Source organism: Ascaphus truei, chromosome 1, assembly GCF_040206685.1.
Source record: "Ascaphus truei isolate aAscTru1 chromosome 1, aAscTru1.hap1, whole genome shotgun sequence".
NCBI classification, from domain to species: Eukaryota; Metazoa; Chordata; class Amphibia; order Anura; family Ascaphidae; genus Ascaphus; species Ascaphus truei.
In genome coordinates this window covers 390,277,981-390,295,670 of record NC_134483.1, presented here as the reverse complement: position 1 = coordinate 390,295,670, position 17,690 = coordinate 390,277,981, and the positions used below count along the sequence as shown (strand labels likewise).

Here is a 17,690-nt window from a genome sequence, read left to right as displayed (position 1 = left end):
TACATTCATTATCCTTTAGCACCACTGTCTATTGACATAAATTAAGACAGTTTTTGGGCGACAGTCACGTATTGTGTTGATGCGGTATACTTTGTGTTTCCCATATATATATATGTACAGTGGTTGACAAATCACCAAAAAATCTACTCGCCGAACAAAAAAAATCTACTCGCCACCTAGTACCACACGTGTGTTGCTTGGGCTAATAGTAGCTCGCCACGATGTTAAATCCACTCGCCCGGGGCGTGCAAATGTATAGGTTTGTCGAACACTGTATATGTATATATATATAATTTCACGTTTTGCTGCTCTAAGCAACATTGCAAACAATACATTATTTATATGCAAAGAAATGTCAATTTAATCCTTCAATAATGAACAGTTAGGTATTTTCAAATAATGTAATTACAACAAAGAGGATTCAATTACAGTTATTCTGCAAAATAGACTTTACAGCTAGTTATGATGTAAATGCTAATTTCTCCTCATTGGAAATGTTCATTTTAAAGTCTAATATTAATATTTGTGTAACACCTCTCCTTACCCAGCTTTAAAAAAGTGAGTTGCACAGGTGAATGTATAAGTGTAGGTGTTGTGCACTGGACTCTCTTGACCTGGATCTCAGGGGCTGGTGTCCGGCTGCCTGGGTGTGTAAACCTTGAGGTAGACTGTAGATGCTGAAAGGGCGCCAGAGACTTTTATACAAACAGGACAAGCTTTATTCACTTCTGGCAGGACAGGGTTTTCATACTTGTTTCCTGTATCCTATACAGTACATTGATCCAGGAAGGTCAACATGGCTTGGTCATCTTGCAATGTACCTCTTCAGTGGGAAGAACACACCCTCTCTCTCCTAAATACCAGAATATGGCACAGACTCCTAGGGACAACTTTTTGGGGGTGCTTCCTTTCAGGGTTCTCATTCCCCATCATCCTGCACGGTACCCTTCAAGTCTCTATACATGGTGCCTGCAGTGCCTTGGCATGGACTTATGGTACAGGCAAGCCCAATGTGGTACATGCTACTGGGGAGTCACTATTAAGGGTGCCCCAGCTGGATATAGACACGCACTTTCCCCAGTATCACTGGTACAGAAATGATCTGTTCTCTTGATAGTGGCCCTACCATTAAGAGGGGCACTTTCCCAAAAGATAACTTCATACACTTGTACAAGTTACACATGAAACATACACAAAATTAGACCCCCTACCTCTTCCTTCAAGATGTTACTTCATGATCCTCATGGGGTCTACGGCCTTAGGCCCCCACCCCCAATATTTATAGGCCATGGTGACATAACAGGTCACCCTGGTTACAGGGGAGTGTTATGGACTCCTTAACCGATGCCCACTCTGGATGAGAGAGTGCACACTTTCTGGAAGGTGGGCAAAGCCGAATTGTCAGTTGCACTATCTGCAACATTTACTTAAAGGTTATTGCTTATTGCAACAACCAAAATTAACCTCTTACAGACAAACAAGAATTGTAATCACATAGGGGGTGGGGGAAGTTACACTTGTATTGTGATTTCTACACACAAAATACATAGCATGCCTAGCTTTGACTGTGCAACAAATAATACAGCTCAACCCAGTTATAACGCGATCTGTTACAACACGAATCCGTTTATAGCGCGATGTAAGCGTGGCTCCCAATTGTCGTATTTATGAATACTTTACAACACGATTATTGGTATCTTGAATACTTTATTGTACAATGCATACAATTGTACATTTTTTCTAACGTGATCCGCTTAAAACGCGATGTGATGCTTTGAACCCAAAGCACAGCGTTATAATGGGGATGAGCTGTACCTGTAATACATTAGCAAGAACATAATATCTTAATTGTCAGTATTTACAGCCTTGATAATGAGTTTTGTAGATACTCCTTTTTTTATGTAGAATATAGTTTTCCTTGGAACATGTCACAAAGCTGTTGGAACGCCAACACAACTGTGTCGTTCTTATCCTCACACATTTCCTTCAATGATGTGCTGAAAAAAATAATAATGATTGGTAAGAAACATGGAAGAAAAAAATAACATTGATGATTGTAGTTATAGAACTAAAATACCAACGTGTAGTCTGTTGATACTACAGTATACATTCTAAATATAAGTATACAAATGTAATATTAAACATGCAAACACTTAAGTAATAATCCAAGAATAGACACAACATTACCTGGGTTTCAATGCCAAGGGTATTGACTTTAACCCTCTCTGGCATTAATGGCTAGATAATGCCCTTTCATGAGGGTATTATTATTAGGTATTTTGTTTTAAAATAATGCCTCCCTCTCCTTTGATCTAACAATGGCATGCCCCAGACCTGTTAACAGCTCCTACCCCCTTCCCGCCGACCTCACAACAGATGGCCTTCACTGTGCCTCCCCCATACTCCCCTGAATGACATCCCCTGCTTCCAAAACACCCATTTGCTTACTGCACGCAACAGCACTCCTCCACAGCCCACTCCCCACCCCCTTCCTGTGGCCAAACGGCTGTTGGACCACTCTCCCACCCCACTAAATTGGACACCGTGCTGTGTAAGCCGAACATTAAGCAGTGAGTCTTTCAAAGTTTGTCAAGCTACCAGAGATGTTGTCCATTAATGCTTGGAAGTTTGACCAATCAGGAGGCCACAATATAATGATTCCCCCCATGTTTAGACTATAGTTTATATTATTTACATGTAGCAAAACTATTAAAATATAAGAGTTATGTGTTTCCACATACATATTTGAAATTAGAGTGTAAAGAGCTATCGAAATTCCACACATTTCTTTACACATGTACTTTGGCAACAGAATGGAAAGGAAGCATTTATCTGTACAAAGACAATAAGTAAAGGTTTGGATATAGGTAAGCGCCTAGTCATTAACTGAAAATGTCTTGCTCACTCTGTGAAATGTTAACGATAGGGATGGGTGCTCCTTAGGATCTTGTAGTAGAATGCAACGGCAAAATAAACCATGGGGAGACCACACAGAAAAAGAGAACCTTTTTAGCCCAGAAGCCAGGATGCTATTGTGCGCAGTTTACCCAAGTGGTGAAACTAAGCAGAGAGAACTCCTTTGACCCTGGAGTACTTTGCTAACCTCAGACCCCCACATGTATGAGAGCTTCTTTTCCTGTTTTATGCAGAATCCTAACGTGTGGGACTCCACATACAGGAAAGTGCAGCTGCAGTGCACTATATTTCTTTTATAGATTGCATTTAGTTAAACCAAGAGGAATTATTTAATTAACCCGTAACCTATGCGCAGTGGTCATTTGTAAGTATAACCTTTACAAATGCTTTGAGGAGCATTACTTTTATTTATTCTAATTCAAACATGTATCACATACTATACTTTACCTTATAGATTTAATTGAAAGAAAAAAATCTCTAAGTAACTGGAAGGCCTCTCCTTCATGAATCCTACAAAAATAGACAAATATCAGAAAAAAAAGAAAAGTTTAATAGTTAATAAAAAATTGCATGCAGAGATTTTTTTTAAAATATACTGTACAACATGTGGAACATCCTTTTTTTTACTGACGACAAACTAATTGGATAAATTACTGTTTACTTAAAGGCTTCCCATTTTATATATATTTTTACCATCCTTATGATTCAACAGTTTCTATTACATTTTGAAGTTGCATCCCCTGGGAGTTTACAATGACTGCCTGTAGTCACATTGTTACCCACCAGAGGCTGCCATGGCTATTTGCATTCCTGTATTTCAAGGATGAAAAGAAAAATCGTGTTAACATTGAATTAAACACTTACTGGTTATCTTGCGACATTGCCGCTAAAGAACCATGCTTGAAGAAATCATGTATATAAGCATTAAGTGGCATTCTCCTTCCAAAAATGTCTGTTTTATTCAGATGCAGTCTAGGAATGTTCTTGGTATTAATGTGCACTGTTTGTAGCAAAAGCTGTGGGAACAATATGATATTTCACTGTGAAATCACGTTTAATTTTCTTCCAAACTTTTCAAGCAGAAGTAAAATGCATCACTCCACAACCCCCCCCCCCCCTCCTCATCCCCACACTTTAAATAGTTTGAAAATAATCTTGCTGTGTGTTTTCGGATTATAGATAGAGGTGATAATAACATAGTTGTGGGTGCTGAAATGTTGGTGACACATAAAGGGGCTCATTCAGTTACTACATGTTATATTATTAAGTAAAGATGTAGCCAAAGTTCTTACACGTGTAAGCGTGTCAAAGTTACACAAATGCCGTGGCCGTGTCTTTTTGATAATGTGTGTTACCATGTTTCAATAGAACTGCGCCAAAGCTGACGCATCAAATCTGGAAATATTTATTTATTTATAAAATGTTTTACCAGGAAGTAATACATTGAGAGTTACCTCCCGGTTTCAAGTATGTCCTGGGCGCAGAATTTTGATGACAAATACAAGGTTACAAATACATGGTGACATTAAATGAACAGGGTTATACATTATATATAATGTATAATATCACGGGAGCTTAGACCAGATGTGTCGTGTCAACGAGAACAGTAATGGCTGCATCTGTATTTAGCTTTTATATTGCATACTTATCATACAGGAGAATGGTTCACTCAAAAATCTATTCAAGTATTTCTATTTACAGTATATAGCACCAACTGGTTTATTGTTGCACCATAACTTCATTTTTGGCATAGGAAAGTTCACAGGCACCATTAATTAAAGTCCCAAATAACCTCAAATCTAATTGTGCAATGCCCAAAGTTCCGAAAAATTCATAAATTGCTAAAGTCACGAGACCTTGATACTTTATCAAGGTCATGCCTTTATTCCAGTCGGTATAGAAATCCTTTTTATGGTGGTAGAAGTGTGTGTATATATGTGTGTATATATATATATATATATATATATATATATATATATATATATATATATATATCTCTGTAAACCTGCCTTACCCCATAACCAGGCGGCATACAGTACTTACAGTGCAGTCAGGTATTCTGGGTAATACCATGCAAATTAGCATTCACACGGTTTCACTACAGTATTTTCATCTTATCCACTTTAACTGATGCGTTTAAGCTTATGCTGCTGTTTTACACCACTTTTACAGCAAAGCTTTGGTTACAAAAAAGTGTATGGCCAGCAAAGCACTGCATAAGGGCAACGTGCCTCACATCCTTCATTTTCCATTTTGGTTAAACTGACAACTCCCGCCAGTCCCAGTGAGGTGACAAAAAAAAATGTAACATGGATCCCTTTAAGCTTATGTGGGTACGTGAAGGTGATAAAAAAGGCGCAAATGACTATAAGTGACTAAAAACAATAAATGTGTTAAACTAAATAATACACAATTGTGACAAATAAGTGAAATATAAAGGTCTAATATCCCAGCTCAAACCGCCTTGTGGGTCCTGTCTTCACGGGTTCCAAGATGCATGGATAATTCTCAAACGATCCAGGGGGAGCATATAAGGGGAAAAAAACAGACAATGCAAACAATTTAAGTGCAGATGTTTAGTGTTTGGAATAAAGCACTATGTGTAATCTTGGCTCTTATGTACAGCCTACTCACAGGATACAGAAGAAAAACAGGCACTTGCAAGGAGGTCTGCTAGCCGTAGTTTTCAGTGGATGTGTGCTGATAAGGACTCCCATCCAATGGCACAAGGGGTGGTAAGTGAATATTGTGGAGAGATAGAAGAGACTACATAGCACAGATCAATAAAGAAAATAATGTCTTTATGTATAAAATATAAAATGCGCACTCACAATTGTGCAATAAAATCAAGGCATGTATCACTCAATAGTGAATATGTGGGTCACCGCATCGCGATCTCTCTCACCGCCTCCCTTCAGTATGTTGTCTCCCTATGCTTGTGGGATCTTTGTGGGGACCGCCTCTCTGCTCCGTCGCATCCGTCGGAACGTCTGACGTCACTCTTACTGTGGAGGTGGTTAGGTACGGATCACCGCAAGGTCCAAAAAGCACTCAACGCGTTTCGCCCAGTAAAACTGTTCCGGCTTCGTCAGGAGTGTGTCTTTGACATGGACCAGCCCTTGTATATATACCTCCTTTCATTAATATTGAATTGACAAGGAATAAACAATGATCTGGCAATCACTGCTATCATATTGCTGATGGGGTGAACGGATGCATAATATCAGGTGTCATGGGACTCATTACACAAATGGCAACATCATCCAGCATACAATATGTTCATATATGAAACGTCATTCCAATTTCACAATCTTTTGTGTTCTTATTTTCTCATTAAAGAGTATTTTATCCAAATGTTATTTAGCTGTATATAAGAGATTAGAGGACAAGAAATCTTTATTTATATGAGTAATAGAATACGTGTGTGTGTGTATATACGAATTTAAGATAGTTTGGTAAAAATATTAGGTGGAAAAATGGATAAAGATGGATCCTAATTATGAGCTTATTATGCATGAATTTAATATTAGCCCATTACTATCCTGTGTTTAGAATAGGGTACTCTACAATAAGGTCAAGTGTATCTTTAATTAGAGGTTCTAATAGTACATTATAATTCATTTTAATTCTCATTCTATGAAAAAAAGGGGAAGGGAATCACAAGGCAGCACAACTCAATTATATTAATTCAATATTGACTAAGCATACATGTATAGTGTTATTCGTAAAATACATATGAATATCTCCATGGATGTGAGGTTGGCTTGCTGGCATTTGCTCAAATGAGGTAAGAGTGGGTAAGCCCACCTCACACTGATGATACACATCAAGGTTGAAACATGTCTGTGAGTGGGTTAACTGACTTTGCATCTCCCAAGTCCTTGCTTAAAAGCTGTGTTTAAAGCCGCATGCATTGGCTAAGGGTTGCTCATGTAATGTGAGCATGAGATAAAAAGTGGCACTGTGTGCTCATTTGCATGTCATTTCCCAGAATCCCTTGCTGCAGTGGAAGTGCTGTTTGCTGGGTGATCATGGTGAAAGACAGGGTTGCAGACCTGTCTAAGACATGCAAATGAATATACAGGAATATTTACAGTTGCTTTATGCTTTACTGTGGAGGGTTTTAGTCACTTTTTTTACCCACCATAACCTTAATAGTGGTGGTGATTACCTACTCTTATCTCATTTGAGCAAATGCCAGCAAGCCAACCTCACACTGATGATACCCATCAAGGTTGAAACATGTCTGTGAGTGGGTTAACTGACTTTGCATCTCCTAAGTCCTTGCTTAAAAGCTGTGTTTAAAGCAGCATGCATTGGTTAAGGGTTGCTCATGTAATGTGAGCATGAGATAAAAAGTGGCACTGTGTGCTCATTTGCATGTCATTTCCCAGAATCCCTTGCTGCAGTGGAAGTGCTGTTTGCTGGGTGATCATGGTGAAAGACAGGGTTGCAGACCTGTCTAAGACATGCAAATGAATATACAGGAATATTTACTGTTGCTATATATATATATATATATATATATATATATATATATATATATATATATATATATATATATATATATATATATATATATATATACAGTATATATAGCAGAACATTGCCGTGTTAATCCAGTTGCGATAGTTCAGAATAAATGAGTTCTTCAGTATTAGATGATACCTTTTTTATTGGACTAACAATTTATGTCATAGGACAAGCTTTCGAGAGTTATCCTCTCTTCTTCAGGTCAAGCAATACTGATATACAAAGGATTCAATGGCTAAAACAGTGTAGAGAGGAAAAAAAACAACAACACATATTTACTGTAGATAAGGTAGGGTGTTAAAAGTGTTTGAAGCCAGGGGACAGTGTCAAAGAAAGGTGAGGAGGGGGAGGGATACTGGGGGGGAGAAAGTGTGGATAAGAATAGAGGCAAGCAGGATAATTACAAGCAATTTTGATAGGGTGTGAGAAAACCCATGTCCGCATATATATATATATATATATATATATATATATATATATATATATATATATGTGTAAAAAGTCCTAATAATTGTGAAAATGGATGACATGTCACTTACAATGGTGAAGGGCGTATGACTGTAAATGACATGAATAGTAAATACTGATAAAGGTGACTTAACATAACAAATATTGACTTGTATATTACAAGAAGTCTTAGATAACTGCACTTTTACTCAGATTATACATACCAGCATAAGGTTATAAATGGCATCTATAACTAGTCTTAACAAGATATGTGGGGAGGAGAAACAAGGACAAAACAGGGAGGAACAAGGGAAAAGAAAGATAAACATGATTAGACCTATTGATCTACACATATATGTTATTTCAGAAAGGGCGCAAGATCGATTTCTAAATTCAATCCCCTGGGGGTGAGGGTCTTCAGACGGTGAATCCAAAACACCACGTTTAAGTAATTCAGACCCCCTATCTCCCCCCTCCAATGCGATAGTACATGTTCAATGGCTTTGAACTGCAGGCCTGTTGAATCCCCATTGTGAAATTCCGTAAAGTTATTAGGTATACAGTACTGTGATTAGTCAGCTTTCTCTTTATGCTACTAAGATGTTCAATGACCCTTGTTCTTGCTGGTCTAATAGTTTTGCCTACATATTGTAACTTGCAGGAACATTCCAGCAGATAGACTACATGGTCTGTCCTGCAAGTTATAAATGTTTCCACATTGAAAATTTCACCAGAAACATTTGAGCAGAATTGTGTTTGATTCGGGGATTTGAATTGACATGCCCTACAGCTCTTACAGCCAAATAAACCTTTGTTATTATTCAACCACCCGTTCTCTTTGGGTTTTCTCTCTCTTAGTGCACTTGGGGCGAGTTTGTTTTTTAGATTGCTAGCCTTCCTGAATATTACATTCGGTCTATCTGGAATGTTATGACCTAACACTGGGTCATTTTTCAGAATGTCCCCGTGTTTTGTCAAGATATTCCTAAATTTTCCTGCCTCCCTGTTAAATCCTGTTAGGAATGCAAAATCAAACTTTCTGTTTATTGTGATATCTTTTTGTTCTGGTTAATAGGTTTTTCTGCCTTATCCATAGCCACAAAGGGTTTTGGAGAAAAATTTGGAGAAAAATTATAAGAAGAAAATAATAGATGTGGCACCTCCCCCCAGAGCTCACCCCTCCCCACCTTTTTAACTTGGGAGGTTCTGGCATTTTGCGAAGGGACAAGACTCATTGCAGTTGCTTCCTCTCATACAGAGGTAAAAGGAAGGGTTCACAGCTTTAGTATTAGGACCTGCATTATTGGTTATACCTTGACGTTTGGTATGCAGGCTGACGACGCTTTGGCCAAAGGGTTTAACTAAATAATCAAGTTATTACTATTATTATTGAAGTATTTAAACTTTGTACTTATTACCATATAAGTTTTGTCAATTTGATGTAACATTGGGCACCCCTGTCTTTTGTTGTATACATTTGCCATGCCTAGTAGCACTCATTTTGGCATAAATATATATTCATGATGTGGTTGGTGTAGGAGTTTGAGCTAACTGGGAATGTGTGTGTGTGTACATGTATGCTTAGTCAATATGGAATTAATATAATTGAGTTGTGCTACCATGTGATTCCCTTCCCCTTTTTTTCATAGAATGAGAATTAAAATGAATTATAATGTACTATTAGAACCTCTAATTAAAGATACACTTGACTTTATTGTAGAGTACCCTATTCTAAACACAGGATAGTAATGGGCTAATATTAAATTCATGCATAATGAGCTCATAATTAGGATCCATCTTTATCCATTTTTCCACCTAATATTTTTACCAAACCATCTTAAATTCGTGTATACACACACGTATCCCATTACTCATATAAATAAAGCTTTCTTGCCCTCTAATCTCTTATATACAGCTAAATAACATTTGGATAAAATACTCTTTAATGAGAAAATAAGAACACAAAAGATTGTGAAATTGGAATGACGTTTCATATATGAACATATTGTATGCTGGATGATGTTGCCATTTGTGTAATGAGTCCCATGACACCTGATATTATGCATCCGTTCACCCCATCAGCTATATGATAGCAGTGATTGCCAGATCATTGTTTATTCCTTGTCAATTCAATATTAATGAAAGGAGGTATATATACAAGGGCTGGTCCATGTCAAAGACACACTCCTGACGAAGTCGGAACAGTTTTACTGGGCGAAACGCGTTGAGTGCTTTTTGGACCTTGCGGTGATCCGTACCTAACCACCTCCACAGTAAGAGTGACGTCAGACGCTCCAACGGAAGCGACGGAGTAGAGAGGCGGTCCCGAAAAAACCCACAAGCATAGGGAGACAACATACTGAAGGGAAGCAGTGAGAGAGATCGCGGTGCGGTGACCCACATATTCACTATTGAGTGATACATGCCTTGATTTTATTGCACAATTGTGAGTGCGCATTTTATATTTTATACATAAAGACATTATTTACTTTATTGATCTGTGCTATGTAGTCCCTTCTATCTCTCCACAATATTCACTTACCACCCCTAGTGCCATTGGATGAGAGTCCTGACCAGCACACATCCACTGAAAACTACGGCTAGTAGCCTTCCTTGCAAGTATTTCTTTTCTTGGGGTTGAGGAGGAGCGCTGGATCTCGTGATATGTGAAAAGATATAGATATATATAGTGCAGATGGTAATTCACTGCTTTAAATGATGTAAAACATAAGAAATGAACTCACAAAGAACGTATAAAATCACTGCATGTCAGAGATCCTTCTCTCTCTGACTGGAGCCCTTTATGTTACTGGAGTCTATATCCTCTCAGTGAAGTGGATGATATGAAAATAAAGAAAACCACAAATAGTGCAAATAGTATGAACTATACAAATGTATTATGCACAGGTAGTCTGGAAACTCACATTTTCCATAATAAAGTTGGGTGGTGGAGAGAACCGCCGATAGAAGCAGGCTGCTGTTCGGTGCTTCACTTTCCCCTCACCGTGTAGTTCAATGCCAGTCTGTGCCGTCGCGTCACTTCCGGTTTCGCGTCACGTCACTTCCGGTTTCGCGTCACAGGTGAGGGCGGGAAGCCAAAATGGGAGTGATATCAGCAGTGGATTGCCAGTCCTTGCCAGTCCTTCCAGGCGCAGAATCTCTCTAACTCTACGCGTTTCGCAACAGCAACAGCTTCGTCAGGAGATATCCACTGCTGATATCACTCCCATTTTGGCTTCCCGCCCTCACCTGTGACGCGAAACCGGAAGTGACGTGACGCGAAACCGGAAGTGACGCGACGGCACAGACTGGCATTGAACTACACGGTGAGGGGAAAGTGAAGCACCGAACAGCAGCCTGCTTCTATCGGCGGTTCTCTCCACCACCCAACTTTATTATGGAAAATGTGAGTTTCCTGACTACCTGTGCATAATACATTTGTATAGTTCATACTATTTGCACTATTTGTGGTTTTCTTTATTTTCATATCATCCACTTCACTGAGAGGATATAGACTCCAGTAACATAAAGGGCTCCAGTCAGAGAGAGAAGGATCTCTGACATGCAGTGATTTTATACGTTCTTTGTGAGTTCATTTCTTATGTTTTACATCATTTAAAGCAGTGAATTACCATCTGCACTATATATATCTATATCTTTTCACATATCACGAGATCCAGCGCTCCTCCTCAACCCCAAGAAAACAAATACTTCACATCCTGGGATTAGGAACGATCCCAAAAGAGGAAGTTGAGCTGCTGTTGTACACTGGTTTTAATTTATTTTATTTAACACTTTATGGTGATAGGTTTATTGTGTGTACTTAAGGTGTGTCACTTATCACACTAATTACTATATTGTTTAGGAAGCGCCCAGTCCATCCACTTCCCCCACTCCCCCACCCACTGCTTCCTTGCAAGTGCCTGTTTTTCTTCTGTATCCTGTGAGTAGGCTGTACATAAGAGCCAAGATTACACATAGTGCTTTATTCCAAACACTTTAAACATCTGCACTTAAATTGTTTGCATTGTCTGTCTTCTTTCCCATTATGTGCTCCCCCTGGGTCGTTTGAGAATTATCCCTTTAAGCTTATGCCTGATGTTTTACACAGCATTTACGTAAACCTACTTACAGACAGCTGTTTTGACCTTTTGGGTCTCATCAGTGTGATGGTGTCTATCACTTTTTTAATCAGTGCAGCTTGTTTATTTGCCCTGAAGTTATTTGCCCTGATTGTTTCTACCACTTTTTTAAATCAGTACAGCTTGTTTATTTGCCCCTACTGTATTCACTAGGATAACTGTATGCAAAATAACGGCTGTGATTCAGCTTATAAGCATTCGGGTAACATCATATTATTCAATATAATGCTACATTATCTTAAAATAAAGTGACTTTACTCCTATCTCTAGATCAGCAGATTCATTACTACATGTTCCCCTCCGCCCTCCATACTACTCCAAGCTACTCCAATGAACCTACTCCAATCCCCCCCCCCCCACACACACACACTCCCATCCTACTTCAACACACCTAACAACCCCTCTTCCCTAGGGCTGTAGGCTATGGCTGACACAAAACAAGTTAGCATTAAATATACAATACAAGAATAATGAAAACATACATTTGATATTATATATTAGACATTAACCTGTTATGTGCCCGTGGCGCTAACTACGCCCTCTGAATGAGGGATTGGGGGTTTAACTTAATTACAGAAGTCAGATTTAAAGTGCATGCAGTAGGTGCATTAATTTAATGGGAAATTATTGCGTATCAATTTTATGGACAAACTCCTTTTATATAAAAAAAGGATTGATTTTCTTCCGGATGGAAACTTACACTGTTGACATCTGTAGCATGAAATAAATCATGATCTGTATTTCCAGACAGGCATGCGAAAGGCGAGATAGCACTTCTTCCTTCAGTGCAATTCATCAGATGCTTCACCAATTTTGAATCCTTACATTCTTCACCTGAGAAGCCTGAACAGAAATATTGGATCATACATTGATACTTTAATTTACAAGAATATGCACAGTAGAAAAACATAAATGTATTAACATTAGAAAAAGAAAAGAGGATCTTTACTCACTGTAATGGAGCTTGACCAAAACATTTGCATTTCCGCATAGTCTGTTATCATGGGTTGAAGCTAGGTCTCCTTGGTGCATAATACAGTTCTGAGAGTTCTCACATCAATTTGGGGAACCCCCTCTGTTGCACAAAGTTCAGACGACATCCACTCACAAAGTGTATACAGTATGTGGAAAAAAAGAAGAAAGCAATAAATACAGGTTCCTGCTGATTGTCAACACACATTTATGGCAATCAGCAGGAACCTGTATTTATTGCGCTACATAGTTTTTATGTTGTTACGCTACTCCCATTTTTCTTGTTTTTTTTTTCCACATATACACATGAGAACTTGCTTCAACCCATTTTAACTACCTTAACTTTTGGAGAGCGTCTTCAAGCTATTCCTCCTTATTCAAGGTTCAGATACATTAATCCACGGTGATATTATGCACACTATGGGGGTTATGCACTAAGCAGTGATAAGTGCTTTTAAGTGAGATAAATGCCTTTATAGCGCGATACTGTCTGCTATGAGATTCACAAAGCAGTGATAAGTGCTTTTAAGTAGCCATTATAGCACGATACTGCACTGTTATCACTGCTTTGTGAATCTCACAGCAGATAGTATCACGCTATAAAGGCAGTTATCTCACTTCAAAGCACTTATCAGTGCTTTGTGCATTACATGTGGTAATCGAATAAATAACAGATAATATAAATAACAGATCATGGGAATAAGTGCTTTAGACATAAACATAACATTAAGGAAGAGGAGTCCCTGACACGAGGAGCTTACAATCTAATTGGTAGGTAGAGAGAACGTACAGAGACAGTAGGAGGGACTTCTGGTAAGTGCGTCTGCAGGGGGCCAAGCTTTATGTATCATGTGTTCAGAATGTTCACAGTGCTATTCGTATGCTTCTTTAAGCAAGTGTGTCTTAAGGTGGGTCTTAAAGGTGGATAGAGAGGGTGCTAGTCGGGTACTGAGAGGAAGAGCATTCCAGAGGTGTGGGGCAGTCAGTGAAAAAGGTTTAAGGCGGGAGAGGGCTTTAGATAAAAAGGGGGTAGAAAGAAGACATCCCTGAGCAGAACGCAAGAGTCGGGATGGTGCATAGCGAGAAATTAGGGCTGAGATGTAAGGAGGGGCAGAAGAGTGTAAAGCTTTAAAAGTGAGGAGAAGAATGGAGTGTGAGATGCGGGATTTGATCGGAAGCCAGGAGAGGGATTTCAGGAGTGGAGATGCTGAGACAGATCTAGGAAAGAGTAGAGTGATTCTGGCAGCAGCATTTAGGATAGATTGTAGGGGAGACAGGTGAGAGGCAGGAAGGCCGGACAGCAGGAGGTTACAGTAATCAAGACGGGAGAGAATGAGGGCCTTTGTTATATTGCGGAGGAAAAAGCGACAAGTTTTAGAAATGTTTTGAATGTGAGGGGCGAATGTGAGAGAGGAGTCGAGCGTGACCCCTAGGCAGCGTGCTTGGGCTACTGGGTGAATGATCGTAGTTCCAACAGTAATGTGGAAGGAGGTAGTAGGGCCAGGTTTGGGAGGAAGTATGAGGAGCTCTGTTTTAGCCATGTTGAGTTTAAGGCGACGGAGGGCCATCCAGGATGATATAGCAGAGAGACATTCAGAAACTTTGGTCTGTATAGCAGGTGTAAGGTCGGGTGTTGAAAAGTATATTTGTGTGTCGTCAGCATAGAGGTGATATTTAAACCCAAAAGATGTTATTAGGTCACCTAGAGAGAGTGTGTACAGAGAAAAGAGAAGAGGTCCCAGGACAGAGCCCTGGGGTACCCCCACAGAGAGATCAATAGAGGAGGAGGAGGTGTTAGCAGAAGAGACACTGAAAGTACGATGGGAGAGGTAGTGCCTATAGGGCACTTTATTCTTTATATCACTGTTTTTTTTATTATAGATAAGTAGTGTCTATTTTTCAGTAGAGCGCTAGTATTGTGTCACATTATCCCAATAGTCTGTGTTCAAGAGACCAGTATATAACATACATTTATTGTGAAGAAAGCTGTATAATTTAATATCCTATTCAAAAGTGTGTATACATATGCTATCAAAGTTATGCATCTTGAAAACTCATTAACTGACTGAAAATAAGATTGGGTAAAAAAAAAAGGCAAAATGTGGAGAAACCAGATTTTGATTACAAACTAATATTGACTAATGTGGACGGTGCCATTTTGTTCAGGAGCCAAAAGACTGAGATACATCAATTGGGTTTTACGCATATAAAACACTCACTTTTTACACAGCACAGAAACTGTGCCATGTTTCAATTTTGTTTGTGAGTCATGCGTCATTTCCAAATGTATCAAAGAGATCCATAACATTCCCTAAACTGAAAGGCTAACATCTATATCTAATGTGAGAAAATAGCAACCTTTCTGTCACTGCTGCAAGATGATTCATTGCAGCTGGATCCCACCCTTTACTGTAGATACCAGCAAGTTTATAAAATAGTTAATGGCCTCAATATAAAACAACATATGCCCCCTCCTTCTGTCAGACTCTGCTCTCCTTATTTTGGGTTTTCAGAAAGTCAGCCCTTCAAATACTATGGTGTTTGAAAGAATGGATAAAGGTATCTACATTATTAAGTTGTGTACTAAACGTCCAATTTTTTGCCTATATAAACACACCAATTTTTTTTAGAACATAACAGGATCTACCAATATATATCACAGGCACAAAATGGGATAATATTGAACTAAAACTACACAACCTACCCCCCTTAGGCTGCGCTTATAGTGCCTTGCGATGGCGACAGCGCTCCAAAACAAATTAATTTACTCCGTTGCAAGCGGTTATAGTAAATGCGATGTCGCGTCTAAAAATTTGGAAGCCGGTTAAATTTGATTTTTTTTTAGAGACAGCCACCACATGTGACTGTCTCTAAACCAATCAAATTGCGTGGCCCACCCCTTTTAGTGACGTCACTGGCCTTGTCGCCAGCGCTGTCGCTAAAAGGAAAATTACAACTTTCGCCGGTGGCAACGGCGACGGGTGACGTCATCAGTCGCGTTGCTGTCACCAGCACTTCAGTATAAGAGCGGCCTTAGCAACCTAAGTGGCTAGTAAGGCACGGATTAAGCCCTATAACTGTCCCCGGGACAACTACCCTAATTCCCCTCCCCCCTCCCCCAACAAACATCACTCCCTCAATAATAATGGTCAATACTCCTATTAGCCATTACTATTGAGGGGGTGATGTTTTTTTGGCGGGGGTTAATCATGTTAACCTCTTAGTAGCCCTGTATGGTTTGCTAATCATGGTAAGCCATGACTAGCTGATCACTTGGACTACTAAGGGGTTAATATCAAGTTACAAGTGTAATATGTAATGTTTCATCACTTATTCCATGTTTGCTTAGGTTATCGCCTGTGTACTGTAAACACTGGTCAGTATAATTGCCATTATCTACATAGGCAAGATAGGGCTAACTCCAGCCCTGAGGTAGGTGATACAAATGTGCGGTACTTTTTGGTGTTTGCCAGTATTTACTCATTTCAGTGTATTATTTTTAGCAGTAACATGTTGATGACTTGCATCTTAAAAATAACAAATGTTTTCAACAATATTACCACCAATTTGGCATATCGCAGTTTGATGACTCTCTGCCTATGAATTCATGTACACAAGCGAATTCAGCACTGGTATTGTTTAACCCCTCTGTTGCCAGAAAAGCCTGCAAGGCATGTGTTTGCAATTGAGTTGCCAGCCTCTCTAGCAGCAAATGGGTTAACTAACAAGACCAATATAAAAAAAACTTTCGAACAACTTTGTGATAAGAAACAGATTACTATAAATATTAACTATTGAGTACTTACTGATTTTTGACAATGGAAGTTGGTATTCTTCTTCCATATGTGCCAGTTTACTAATTGTTAGTAGGCAGTGTCCAAATATTGTTGCTATTTTCTGGTTGTAGTCACGCAGTGCAGCAGCAAAATAATCTGGGAGGTCCTCAAGGAAAACCTGTAGCATTAACAACTATTTTAATTACATGCAAACACGGTAGACTTGAAGTGAACCAAAAAAAAAACAACATAAATTGACATTGGACCAGAAATTAAAAATCGATGTGAAAGAGAAAAAAAAAGATGTGAAAGACATATACAGGATGAATTTATTTAGATGCCATACATCTGCAACTAATTTAAGAAACATTTTCATCATGCTTCATACAGTTTATTTGATGCAAATATATTAAGTTATGCCTGATATAACTTGACCATTTCCCTCAGAAAACACAGATACATTATGGTAAGACACCCAAAATTATGAAATTCATGTGCTAAAATTTACTTGAATGTAATATGTAACTTTCTTAAATGTTTTGATTATATAACAACCTGAAATATACTGTCGCGGCCCCTTTTATTCTCCAACATCTCCGAATTTGTTTGGGGATTTTTTCCGAATGCCACGCACTTCACCGCGTTCATGCCGCATTCATGCCGAGACAGCGCTAATACAATGCACTAGGATAAAGGCGGCCGCGGCTAAAATACCGGAACATACCGCATCAAATACTGCATCTGCCCGCGGTTTTTAAAGTTGCGCCGATACGGCCGCACGAGGATAAAGGCGGCCGCCACTGTAACTCATGCCAGGATACCTCCTTTGCCAAACATTGTGCTACATTACAATCTTTTGTTAGAAATGACCTTATTATACAAAACATTCAAGTCGTTAAACATT

General features: G+C 39.0%; 1 protein-coding gene across 1 annotated transcript in view; it reads right to left on the bottom strand.

Moving 5' to 3' along the window:
- Positions 1-570: 570 nt before the first annotated feature.
- LOC142501681 (putative ATP-dependent RNA helicase DDX60) overlaps positions 571-17,690 on the bottom strand; it is a 203,205-nt gene continuing 186,085 nt past the window's right edge. Inside the window, 5 exon segments of the mRNA XM_075611875.1 lie at positions 571-1,997; positions 3,364-3,426; positions 3,781-3,932; positions 12,739-12,881; positions 16,817-16,964. Of these exon segments, the coding sequence (XP_075467990.1) occupies positions 1,898-1,997; positions 3,364-3,426; positions 3,781-3,932; positions 12,739-12,881; positions 16,817-16,964 (606 nt within the window). The 3' untranslated portion in view covers positions 571-1,897.